Source organism: Strigops habroptila, chromosome 8, assembly GCF_004027225.2.
Source record: "Strigops habroptila isolate Jane chromosome 8, bStrHab1.2.pri, whole genome shotgun sequence".
In the NCBI taxonomy this organism is placed as follows: domain Eukaryota; kingdom Metazoa; phylum Chordata; class Aves; order Psittaciformes; family Psittacidae; genus Strigops; species Strigops habroptila.
Genome location: NC_044284.2, coordinates 44,354,503 through 44,367,363, shown reverse-complemented (window position 1 = coordinate 44,367,363; position 12,861 = coordinate 44,354,503). Strand labels below are relative to the sequence as shown.

General features: G+C 50.6%; 1 protein-coding gene across 11 annotated transcripts; it reads right to left on the bottom strand.

Moving 5' to 3' along the window:
• Positions 1-5,784: 5,784 nt before the first annotated feature.
• HSD17B7 (hydroxysteroid 17-beta dehydrogenase 7) lies at positions 5,785-12,525 on the bottom strand. 11 transcript variants are annotated; one of them, XR_003992691.1, is made up of 10 exons: positions 12,420-12,525; positions 12,077-12,280; positions 11,904-11,996; positions 10,887-11,001; positions 10,182-10,376; positions 8,962-9,066; positions 7,866-7,922; positions 7,156-7,292; positions 6,606-7,117; positions 5,785-6,432 (listed from the first exon to the last, which is right to left on the bottom strand). XR_003992691.1 is itself a non-coding variant. In XM_030495203.1 (10 exons), exons 1-9 carry the CDS (start codon positions 12,452-12,454, stop codon positions 6,643-6,645), a joined length of 999 nt encoding a protein of 332 aa, XP_030351063.1. In that variant the 5' UTR covers positions 12,455-12,524; the 3' UTR covers positions 5,785-6,432; positions 6,606-6,642. The 11 variants fall into 11 exon arrangements, 6 of the variants coding, with proteins under 6 accessions (XP_030351063.1, XP_030351060.1, XP_030351065.1 ...); XM_030495203.1 differs by having other exon boundaries at positions 6,606-6,738; positions 7,194-7,292; positions 12,420-12,524; XR_003992690.1 differs by having other exon boundaries at positions 6,606-7,292.
• Positions 12,526-12,861: the final 336 nt, after the last annotated feature.

Sequence of the window (12,861 nt, the reverse complement as noted above, 5' to 3'; positions counted from 1 at the left end):
CTATACCCTCACCAACACTACTGTTCTACACCCCAACCGCATGGTCCTCGAGTTTGGGGAAAGAGGCTGGACCCAGCTCTTAACCTGTGCACACACAGGACATTTCCTGCAGGAGATGTCCCACCCTCGTGGTCCTTTCTCATTAAATGCTGGTCCCAGGACACCAGCAGGTCTGGCAGGAGCGACCAAACCTGCCAAGGGCTTTGTTGATGAAGGAAGTGCCAAAAGCCATCACCACATGGGTGGGAGGAAGCCGCTGGCACCCACAGGACTGAGGCAGGTCTCTGGCATCCAGCAAGCTGCCTGCTGGGCTGGCAGGCTGCCGGGTGGTTCACCAGCCAAAGGGCCACATTGCAGAAAGGCAAAAGTTCAATCCCAGTGTCTGCTGTGGGACCCAAACTGGGCACTGCTCATGTGACTGGCTGCCCCCCCCCCCAGCCAGGGGGACCTCTGTTGACTTCTGATCCCACTGGAAATGGCAGCCAGGTCCCCAAAAGGCTCACTTTGCAACGAGGCAGCTGCCAATGCACCCACCCCATGCAGAGAAGCGAGCTCCACCACAGATGTCCCTGTGGCTGAGCATCAAGGGTCTATGCTACCCCGACACATCTTCCCCCTTGGAGAGAGCTCACACTACAGGAGGTGTTTGGGCATGAGGGTGGACCTTTTACCTCAGGTGTGAAATGCAAGGCACATAAGACCGCTGGATCCAAAAGCCTCATGACTCAGAACATGAAAGAGGAGCAGGAGAACCCAAGGACATGACCAGCATTGTGGGGCTCTGCAGGGAACAGGGAGGTGGATTATTAGTGCTGGTGCTAGTCCTGCTCTTCCAAGAGGGACATATTCAACAAGGAACCTCCAGAAGCCATGCCATCAACACTCCAGTGAGCCTATAACAAAACATCTGGAGACACGACCCACTGCCTGTATACAGAGAAATGCCCAGACTGCCATTGCCCCATCAATCTAACTTCTCTGACCTTAGATCTGGTGCTCCCTTACAGCCTAAACATGAGGCAATGTGCATGCTACAGCCTCCTCTCCCTAACTTCACTGACCTCAATCTCCGCCACCGCCTGGCAGCTAGCTCAGAGACGGAGCCATCCCCACAGCTGGCCTCCAACCCTTTCTGTTCTTCAACACTTCTGCTAGCACATGGACCCAAGTGGTGTCCCCCATCAGCATGTTCTGCCCAGTCCCATCCATGTGGGCCAGATCCAGGTGGCAAGACATCCCTCTCCAGACAAGAATGCTCATCATGAGCTGTCTGTGGAGCTGTTGAGCACTACAGGAAGAGCCTGAGTCAACCCAAGAGCTGCCCAAGGCCAAGGAAGCCATGACCCGCTCTAAGGTATCCAGGAAATTAAAGACAGGAATATGACGCAGCCCTCCTGACCCCCAGGTTGTGGCAGCTGCTGGCAGGCAGAGCATGGGTAGGTAGTGTGAGGATCTGCTCCACACCTGAGTAGTATAACTGCATTTTAAGGCCATTAACAAACCATTAACTAGCGCCCAGAGACAATGCAGCACATGTCCTTGGGCTCTGTGACGCAGGCAGGAGCAGAGCAGCATCCCTGCAGCCTCCACGTGCCGCTGCTTGGAAATGACATACCCAAACCATTTCCACAGGTCTGGCTTTTGCTGGCTCACCATAGATGAGCCACCACCTATTCAGATGACAAGGACACGAGATATCACCGCACCTGCTTTGTGCTTCCCAGAGCAGTGCAGGCCACAGTGACTCATGGAGCTACTTCAGAGGTGAATCTTAGGAGTACCTGAGCTGCGGGCAAGGATGCCTATGCGTCCAGAGCTGAATACGATGCTCCAAAGCATGGCTGTCCTCTTAGCTGTGACCCACACAGCCACTTGTAGAGACTGGCTAGATCCCCACCACCCCCGAGGTCACTGATGTCCCTTGAGGGTGTGCAATGCTTGGCCAGGGTGGCAGATGTAGACTGAAACAAACCAAACTGACCAAACTTCTGCTGAGAAAGACAGAAACAAAGATCATGGCAAGACTGGCACTGTGCTTGCCTGGAGTACCGTGCATCTTTAATAGCTTCTCTTTCGAGAAAGAGGATCCTGCATAAGCATTTAGCATCTGTGCTGCCTTGCAGCAAGACCTTGCACAGCTTGACCCCAGGCTGGGTATCCAGCCAGCTGCCCATATTTGCTTTGCTTGAGGCAGTTGTAAGGGAGAAATGAATGCAGTTTTCAGTTCAGCTTGAAGATGAACATCATCCAGCCCTGGTTGTTCATCTGCCTGCCCTGTAGTCTCCCCTACTAGCACTTTGGTATAATACAAATCCTTGCATCTGCAAGAGGGTTTCTGGCAGGACAGCCTTCCCCGGCTCCTCTCACTGATGCCAAAAATGTTAATTAGGGCACCACAGCCTCTCCAAACTCTGCTCTCACACAGGAGCACCTATTGATGAGCTAGATAAAGGATTTAATACTCATTCTGATTATTCTCACAAGCTGATTCTGAACTCATCCACCAGCTCCCCTTCAAGGTTTCTCCTTTGGGCATAGCTGCCTGTTTTGCAAAGCAACACTGAAAAGCCTTCCTGACCCCGTAGGCAGTCTTGGCTCTCTTTGGGCTTTCCCATTTCCTTGGCCATGTAGCATATGTCTGCCCCAAGCCTCCAACATCTCACCCTTCAAGCAAGTCAGCCTTACTGTTCCCTTGGAAGATGCAAAGTGGGGTGGTGTGTGGAACCAGCCCCAGGACAAGGCCCAGCAGGGCTGTGGGGTCTTTATCCCTGGAGACTTCAGAACTTACCTGGACATATCCCTGAGCCAGCCACGAGGCAGGCGGTCTGCTTGGAGCAGGGCTGGCTGGAGGTGCAAACTCTCTCTCCCAATAGAAAACTTCTTGGGAACTACAGTTCACCCATTCTCAGCAAAACCCACCTGGATCCACGTCCCTCTCACCTCTTCCCTGTCACACACTCTCAGAGAAGTTTCTGCTCCCCATTTCTCACCCAGCTCTTCAGAGCTACATCTCTCCTCTCCCCTGCCTCTGGGCAGCTCCGCTCCTAGCACTTTCAACATCAAAGTTGCTGTTCAAAGATGTTTCAAAACAAGCTGGGTGTACTACATCCACCTCTGTTTACAGGGACATGTACTGGTCCTTGTTGTTACCTTCAATCGCGTCACCTTCCCCTCCGGGAGAGGCAAAGGTCACCCAGACATAGGGATTTCAGGCCTGCTGCACCAATACCAAGCTTTCTCCTCCCTCGGCCCCGTCTTGGGCTGCGTTTCCCACCCATGCTCTTGTTACTTGTGCCCTAAAGTAGCTGGAAGCCAGCTGAGCTGCAAAGCAGTGGAGGACTCAGACTGCTTTTGGAGCAAGACAACACATTTGCCCAGGAAGATAAGAAACCAGTGGCTCGGGATGAGGCATGATGATTAGATACAGTCATTGCACAACACCTCATAAAGCAACCACAAGGAGTTTTCAAGCTCAAGACCTGCCCTAGAGCATCTCTGGAAAGCTCCTGTCTTAGATCTTACTCATGCCTGGCATTTCGCACCACCCCGCTCTGCTGCAGGACCCCGTGCTCCAGGCAGGACCTGTTTCCATTGCACAAAGGGCTTGACAACTCTGCATGCACAACCTCAGCAGAGGCACCCAATTCATGTGATGGCACCAGCAGTGCCTATACTACCTTAGCAAGCAAAGGCAAGGGGACAGGAGTGTATTGGGAAGAGGCTGACATGCATGTACCTGCCCACCCTCCTTGACCTAGTTGCCATTTCTCCATTACTACTGTCATGCCTGGATATGCCTGCCAGCCAAAAGGGATTAGCTGGAGGACTCAGCTCCTTTGCATAGACATCTGTTAGCCAAGAGCAGGGCACAAGGATCATCCCTCCCTGCAGACTGGTGGCTCCAGGGTGTTGGCCAGCTCTGCTCACAGTCACCTGGGTGGTGGGCAGCCAAACCGGGTGGCACAGCATCCCTTGGACTGGATTCACCAGGCAAGGGCAACAAACAACTGAGCCAGCCCCCGCCCTTTGGGCAGTCTCCATTTCAAGCACCAGGTCCTACCTGTGCTTTCAGGGTGAAAGACAAAACCTGAGAGGTGATTACAGTTCCCATCCCACAGAACAACCCTACCCCTCGGGTGCAAAGATAACCAGATTCTCACAAGGAGGAGAGGATCAGAAGATGAAGTTGAGCACAGCCAAGTTTTCTTCTGCAGAAGGGCATGGACAGTGAAGCCTGTGGTCACAAAAGCAGGCAGATACCCCTATAGAGCAAGGGGGTCCTGTCACAAGTGCTGTAGGACATTAGAGCACCAATGGAGGACAGCCTTCTGGAGACACCTGGACTGATTGTGCATCTCTAGCTCCATGCAGCACCATACTCACAGGAAACCACAAACTTTATCCCATCTTTCCAGGTTGCCCAATCTCTCCTGGGCTCAACCTGTGCTTTGGCACCTCTTCTTCCTTCTTCATGTAACTGTTTGAGCAGGAAGCTGAGCTAGAGATCCCCAGAGGCTACTTTGCCTCTGCACCTACCATAACCACATGCTGCAGCAGATACCCCACAACTCCCAATCCCACACTTGTGTCTGCCAGTATGTGACAGACATCACAGTGCACCAGGTGCCTTCACAACAACTAAGATGAAACTAAACCATGCAGTTTACAATGGGCTGAGCTCAGGCACAGCAGGACAGAAACACACATCATCTCTAACCCTGAGCTCCAAATCCTCACGGGAGAGTTACAGGGTGCTTTTAAAATGAGCCCAGAAACCCATTCATAGCTCTACTCAACACCAGCATCATGGATAACTCAAAAGACTGGTTCTGGTGTATCACAGAACCTCTCCCCTCACCAGTTTCTGCATGCTCCATAGGAAAAAAGCACTCATCCCATCCCATCAGACACAACCTTCCCCTGATAAAAGCCCAGCTTCAGCCCACAGGCACACACCTGAGAGATTAAAAAAAAAAAAAAAACAAACACAACCAACCAATAAAAACCTCAAAGGTTCTATACATCATCATCAATCTCTGCCCACCCTAGAAATTTGCCACTTTATTCCAGGCTTAATAAAGGTCCACATAAGCACATCCCAATCTGCTTCACAACTCTGAACAGCTACAGCCATAGGCAGTGGAAGTTCCACTCCACGATGGCCAACTCCTTATTCTGTTCCAGTGTCAGGGGAAAAGAGTACATTCCCATCCACACTAATGCTGCTAGCTCAGATACTCACACAAGGGCTGAGCTGGAAGTGCTGCACAACCTACATACAAGACTGAGCTATTTCTACTACAGACCACACCATGCTAGCAGTACCCCTCTACTTTGCAGAGCTGCTCAAAAACAATGGAGGGTGGGAATAAAAGCAAGCACAGCCTCCCTCCTAACCTCACCTGGCCTCTGCCAGGTCCCAGGAAAGCACCCAGGAATACTGTAATACCAGTCATGTGACACATGAGGGTGAGCAAGCACCAGAGACATGTATGTCTCCCAAGTGCCTAAGGCTGGGAAATAGTCTCAAACATCCCACTGGTGCCCAACACACAAAACCACACTGAAGTCTTCAGAAGTCACTCATGTCTTTCATTAACTAGAAGGAACAAGAGAAGTAAGCCCAAAGAGATGGTTGACAGCTTTCCTGTTGATGAAGAGACCTCACACTTCCCAGGTACATGCAGGCTTCTTGCGCAAGGCAACAAACTGACCTCCCTTCCAGCCCTCCAAGTCAAAAGCAGCCAGCTATCGGAGTAAAAACACCACTGCAGCCAGGACAAGTCAGTTCCAATCATTTATTCGTAGCAGAATTTGAAGTACACCAGGTACTTGAAGCTCCCCAGGATAGGCAACAGGAAGAATAGTTGGTACAGTAAATTTATATAAAAAGATCTGAATACATAAAATAACATAACCTCTCACTCTTGCTACAAACAGGGCAGATTAGCCCTGAGCGCAGGTTAACATCAACAGCTTCAGTCTCTGCAGTCAGTTGTGGTTAGAACCTTTACGGCCCCACACCCAGGGGACAGCAAGGCATCTATTCTCACAACTGAGGCAATGGGTGCTCTTCTCAGGGCAGTTCTTCAGGAGCTTGGCTTCACATGCTGTGCAGAGCCTGACTTCCAGTAAGGTTCAGTCTTGGTGAGCATATCCGGAAAGCTGGCCCCAGCTTTGTTGTACAAGTATAAGAGCAGCTCTTCTGAAGATGAGCCTTCAAGTACTTCAGGATCAGCCACAGGTAATGTGTGTAGAGCCAAAACACAGCGCAGAACCCCAGATTGTTGCCTTTCATGTGCTAAGCCACATTTAAACCACATGTTTTGAGGCTGTTCCCAAACTTTGCGCAGTTCAGTCATGCTTTTGCAAGACACTTATTTGCAAGTGTGTCAAGACAGTCTCCACCTACTCTAGGTCTCCAGTTTCATGCTAGAAAAAAAAATACCATACCAAAAAGATTAAGTTTTTTCTCTTCAGTTTTCACATTTCCATTTTCAGGAATTGTTCACCTTCTGCTGAGAAGGAAGATGGGGTCTGAAGCCACATGCCTGCAGAACAGCAGGCAACACAAGCAGCACCAGAATGAAGAAAGCCCATATTACCTATCTGAGACTGTTATCCCACTGAGGCTGGCTTTACTTAATCTAGAAGATCACTGTATCTCTCTAGAGTCTGCTTCTCCAGTTCCAAGAGCTTTCCATAAAGTTTCTCAGCAGTTTCTTCATCCACATCAAACTGGAAGACAATAAGAATAGCACTGTGAGACATCCCTGTGGTGGCAGCCAGCACAGACACTGAGGTCAGCTCTGGGGATAGGCAAGGTGCACCTCCAGAGCTTCCACAGTTACAGTGAGGCAACTAAAGGCATCTGTCACAAGCCAGAACATGTTTTGGGGAAGCATCATTACACACTCATCCTCTATTATCTTCCAGCCTGAGCCAGGAGTTATTCTAGGAAACCTTGCAGATAACCCCACAGCCCTCCTTACTGCTCAGCATTCAACATCTTGTCTCCACTCCAGCCACAGGACACCCTTCGCACCAACCCTTCCATGCAAGGCATGGCAGACCCCTAGCCAAGTCCCCTGCAGCAGGAAGCTGCTGCTCCATGTACCTTTCTGGGCTCCACGTACCTTTCTGGGCTCCACGTACCTTTCTGGGCTCCACGTACCTTTCTGGGCTCCACGTACCTTTCTGGGCTCCACGTAGCTCTTCCCCAGTCCAGAAGTACAGCTGTGGTATTTGACAAGTGCATCCAGGTGCTCTGGCTTCTGTTTGAAAAGCCACACCTAGGAAGAACAGCCCAAACATGTACAAGTCCAGCACACACTGTCCCAACCAAGCCTGCAGTCAAGGACCCAAGTGCCAATGGACTGAGGAGAACACATCACAGGTGCTTTCACCAAGCAAGGGAAGACTTCGTATTTAGAGAAGTACTTCTGAGCTGGCTCCCCTCAGCTGTGACCTGCCCAAGCCAACAGTAAAACATGTTATGTCCCAGTGCTAAACCACTAAAGCAGTTCAACATGGCTAAACTTACTCACTACTGCACTTGAGGCACACTGCTACCTGCCTCCATCAAGCATGCATGTCTGCAGCTGCTTGACTGCCATCAGGGAGAGCAGCATTCTCCCTGACTGAGAGGGAAGGAAGAGTGTTTTTCCAAAATAATTTATTTTTATGAAGGTCATAAAGCATCACCTGGCAGATCAGCCCCAGTCGTAGCTGGTCCCCCAGCACTCACTGCTGTATGCTATTCAGGGCTGAAATACACCACCCACCCACCAGCCTCGTTGAGAGGATCTTTGTTCAGACCAGCAGACCCTGGAAGGAATATTAAAATCAAGTTGTGAACTACTTACATGAGCTTCTGCTCCATTATATGGGGTCAGAGTATAAGTTTTGGCGAAAAAACGGATCTGAGAGGAAAAGAAGTACGTGACAGAATCTGTATGGTAGCCCAAGGTTTCTTTGGCCAGCCCTCTGCAGCCCAGCCACACCAGATAATCTACCAGAGGTAGCAATGCTTCTCAAAGCTGACTACAGGTAATACCACACGCTTATGACTAAAGCATCCCTCTATGACCACAAGCTATTTTCTGGAGCCACCCACCGGATCAGCAAGCCTCTCTCCCTGCTCCCACATGGAGCTCACCCCCAAAGCAAGAGGCAACACGCCACACATATGCATTGCAGGCACCTCTTCTTGAATGGTTTCAAGAGCACATATGGCAGGAGGCAGAGGAGGTCTGTAATACTGCCAGTGCTGAGGACAACCGAGAAGGCATTGCCTCTCCACTGCTAGGAGAAATGTGATCCATGAGGATCAGCTTAAGCAGAAAGGCATATCTTGCAGCAAGAGCATCAAGGCTCAGAGCAGGCAGCCTTCAGGAACAGAACTGTAGTGAACCTGAAAAGCTGAAGTCCAGACGAAGCAAGACAAGGAAAGTTTTAAGGAAGCAGGGGAAAAAGCAATAAAGAACAGGAGGCTTTGCTTTCCAGAGAGACAGAAAGAGAGCAGGAAACACTGCCTTCTAGAGAGAAGAAAAGCAGAACGTCAAAAAATACACTGTGTTTTAGAAACAAATGGCATTTCAAAGCACAGGGGCCAAGTTTTGTCTGCTACCACCAAAATGACAGGAGTTTCACAAGCCCACAGCAGGCTGGCAAACCTTCCAAGGGGAGCCTTGACAAACGCTGCTACAGCTGAAGAGCCAAGCCCTGGCTCTATGTACAGTGCTGTCCAGCACGAAACCTCCAAACTCAGCTTAGAAATCAGGGCCCCAAGGTGCCAAAAGGAAAGGTTTGCAGAGAGACCAGCCTGTGTAATCCAACAGAAGGAAGAGCTGTATAGCAGCATGGGTAGCAAGGAACCAGAAGCACATGGCACACCACTTGCAGTGAAGTGTATGACAGCAGGGTTACCTCAACCCAAAACCAGCCAGGAGACCCACTTACCAACCACATGATGGGCATTAGCAGCTTCCACAGAAAAACTGGTAAAATTCTGTAGGTCATATTAGACATAACAAGACCAGGACAAACAACACTGGAATACAGACCCTGCAGAGAAGAAACCCAATCAGTGTGCACATACACAACAGTTAAAGAACAGAACATACTCCTTCCCTCCCAATACTTCTCAGCTGAAGTGTGACTATAGATACCAGTTAATAGTAGATACTCTCCTCTCTAAAGTTACTAGAGAGTTATTAGATGTAGCAATTTCTGAAAGGCTCTAATTGGAGATGTGCATGTTAAATCTGCACCCATTGCAAGACCACGAAACTGATGTGTTGGGAAGCTACACCTTCACAACCTCACGCTGCAGTCTCCATGCAGCTCGACAGCAACAACAGCAGTCATGCCAGAAATTACAGCCCACAGATCAAAGGTTACCTCACCTTTAAGAGAAGGGGTTCAGCCTTCCAGGACCAAACCATTTTCTCCTGAAGTATTTCAAAAGAGTGCAATCACTATCAGTGGACTAGGGCCGCAGCTTGCCAACAAAATCCAGCAATCCCCCATGGCAGGAAAGGCAGGTTGCTTGTACATGGTCGCATGACAAACTTGAATAGCAGCATGGAGCCATCAGGAGACACAGCAAAGCCTGCACCTCAAATGCTTGCAGGCAAAGCTGCCAGAGCAGCCTTGTTCTGACAGGCAGGTACACCTGAAAAGAGCAGCAGCTCTTTGCTCTTTAAGACCAGTTATTTGGTCTAAAAAGTGAGCTAGAACTTGCAAGGTAAGGACCACTCCTAAAAATCTTCTGCTTCTGACAAAAGCCCCAGAAGCAATATAAAGAAGTTCTTTGCTGTGACCGTGGCGAGGCACTGGAACAACTTGCCCAAAGAAGTGGTAAATGCTCCATCCCCAGCAGTGTTCAAGGCCAGGTTGGACAGAGCCTTGGGTGACATGGTCTAGGGTGAGGCATCCCTGCCCATGGAAGGGGGGTTGGAACTAGGTGATCTTAAGGTCTTTTCCAACCCTAACCATTCTACGATTCTCCACTATACACAACACCAGTTCAACCTCAGCCTCCATTTAGTTCTTAAATGTGCATTAAGGAATATATCAGGCTGCTGTGAATGAATGTAACCAGGTAACAACAATGTAATGATAATTATAAATAGTAGGAGCTCATTAGGTTTCTTCAGACATGCAAACCCCATCATCACCTGCTTATTAAATTTCCTGTTCAGAACCACACTTGTCAGGTCAGTAGCATATTTGGAGGAACTGTATGATTCCTGCCCCTTGGCATGCTGATAGTCAGAGAGGCTGAAGGCAGACTCCCTAGCATTGCTGGAAGAGGTCCAGATGAGTCGTGAAGGCTTTTCGTTACCGCAGAGTAGAGACTCAAGTTGACGAACCTGCAAAAGAATTGCTAACTTCCTTAACACAGTGATTTTCAAGTGTTACAGTACAGCTTTATAGTTCTTAAAAGCTGTGAGCTATCTGAGCTTTCTTGGCCAGTCTTCACTAGAGTAGCCAGAAGCAGCCACTGCTCAGGTACAGCTTCAGCACAAGGAACATTTACAAGCAGCCACTATTCTCCTACATGGGTCAGTTAAACACTTCAGAATTTAACACAGCCAAGCCTTGGTATTCACCCTGGAGAGAGAACTACATATGGTCTACCTCTATTCACTGGTTAACTAGACTAACCTCAAAATTATATTAACCCTTGCAATGACTATCACCATTTACTGCTATTTAAACAAAGCCCGAGACCTTTGCCCTACCATTCCTTATCTGCCAGGCTGCAGCCTTCATCAGCAGCCGAACCTGCAAGACAGAACTTATTCATTACTACTGCCTGGACCCATCTCTACCCACATCAACCACCAGGCCAAGGGCTCGATCTTCATATGCAGTCTCACCAGAATAAAGTGTCCAAAGAGGTTGGTGGCAAACACCTCCTGAAGTCCATCTCCATTCAGCCTGTCCGTCTGGGTCATTATGCCTTCTGCAGTGGTCAGCATGTGAAGTAACTTCCTGGAAGCCAAGGACAGGAGATGAACATTGCTAGAAAGCATCTACTGCTCCCCAACTTCAGCACTTCAGAAGTATCCCTCACCTTACAGGCTCCACACAGACTCTTTAATTTCACCTTCAAAGGTTCTATTAAGCCATGAAAAAAATGGCTTTGAAAAGCTCACAGAGCATCTCAGCCCCTTTGTTTGCAAGTGTCTCAATACTGACTAGACCAGAGAAGACTTGCCCCTTCTTTCAATTCATCACAGTAAAGTTCCATTAAAAAAAAATTCTTGCTCTTCCATTTCATGTTTGGATAACAAAGTCAAGCTCCATCGTGGAACTAAGCCCTAGGGCCATGCCCAATTCAGATAAGGAAAGCAGTCTAGCATCCGTGTTCAACACTCCCAACAACTGCTTTAAACACAATGCGAGTCACTTTGCTCCCTAGCTCAACTTCCCCACATTGCTTATAGACTAACAATGCCTATACCAGCATCAACTATTAGCTTCACTAAATACCACAATATACAGCTGAGAACAACAAAAACCTACAGTGGAACCAAAACAAAACCCAGTAAGAGCAACCTACACCTCCCCAGCAACACACCAGCATTCTTCACTCAGTACTTAATGGCAGGAGCTACAGGCTTTGGGTGAATTCTTGCCCTCACCCCCTCCCCCCCGCATGCAGCAGGCCTCACACTAGGGGTCAGAAACAGCTCTGGGTATCTTAGAGTACCCTGGCACTTCACCCAGCTGCCAAGCCTACGCATCCTACAGTGATGTGCTCTGCGTCACACTGGGAAAGGGAGATACGATCATCTTCAGCCCTGGACCCACAGGCATGCTTTGGCCATGATGATGCTGCCAGCACCACATACTGCCCACAAGCCAGGACTAGACCCCCCAACACCTCCTACCCAGTGAGAAGACCATGCCAGAGTGCCTTGAAGTTCACGTGCGGGTTGGGCATGATCCCAGCATTGAGGTAGACAAAGTCCAGGCGTTGAAACCTGAGTGGGAAAGAACACAAGGGTGAGAGGCAGGGGGTGACCAGGGGGGTCCGGTGGGGCAGAGGATGGAGACCCAATACCTGCAGCGGAGCTCACGGGCAACACGCAGCACGGAAGCCAGGCTGCCCAGGTCAACTTCCACAGTAGAGACCTGTGCGGCCGGGTGGGTTTCCAGGATGAGGTCTCGCGTGGCTTCGCTCTTCTGGGAGTTGCGGCAGGCGATACAGAGATGGATACGGCCATCCTCCTCCAGCAGCCGCCGGCACAACGCCAAGCCCACGCCGCTGCAACGGGTTCGGTGTCAGGTACAAAGCTGGTGGGCTGGGGCGAGCCGGGGGCGGGCCGGGCCGAAGCCAAGCCCGTTCCGGCCCGCCCCAGCCCGCGCTGTTATGGCCCCTCCACCCCCCGGTGCTCGCCGCTTACCTGCTGGCACCGGTCACGAGCACCACCCGCTCCATCGCGCCCTCCCGCAGCCGGTGCTATCGCCGCCCCTCCCGCGCTTTAACCGCTGCCCGCCCGTGACGCCCCGCCCCGCCCCGCAGCTCCCGCCAATCGGTAGGCGGCAAGGGGGCGGGGCCAGCGCCGACGGTGGCGTGACGGTGGGACGAGCGGAGGGGGGCGGGTCGCGATTGGTCACACCCCCTGCCGCCCGTGACGGATGGCCACACCTCCCCTCTCAGGGCACGCCCACCGCCCTGTGCTGCTGCCCTTGCCCGGCGCATCGCGGGGTCACGGGAGCGTCTGGGTGGGAAAAGACCTTTAAGATCATCGTGTCCAACCTCTACCCCAGCACTGCCGGGGCCATCACTAAACCATGTCACTGAGGGCCTCATCTACACGTTTTTGAACACTTTCAGGGACAGTG

Bases quoted from the DNA above. Each gene is read 5' to 3' on its own strand.
- HSD17B7 (XM_030495199.1), bottom strand. From the start codon at position 12,454: ATGGAGCGGGTGGTGCTCGTGACCGGTGCCAGCAG. The intron at 7,923-8,961 runs GTAAGTGGGTCT...TTTTCCTCTCAG, and splicing joins TAATGCCCATCATGTGGTTG to ATCCGTTTTTTCGCCAAAAC. The intron at 7,293-7,865 runs GTAAGTAGTTCA...TGTTCTTCCTAG, and splicing joins ATAATGGAGCAGAAGCTCAT to GTGTGGCTTTTCAAACAGAA.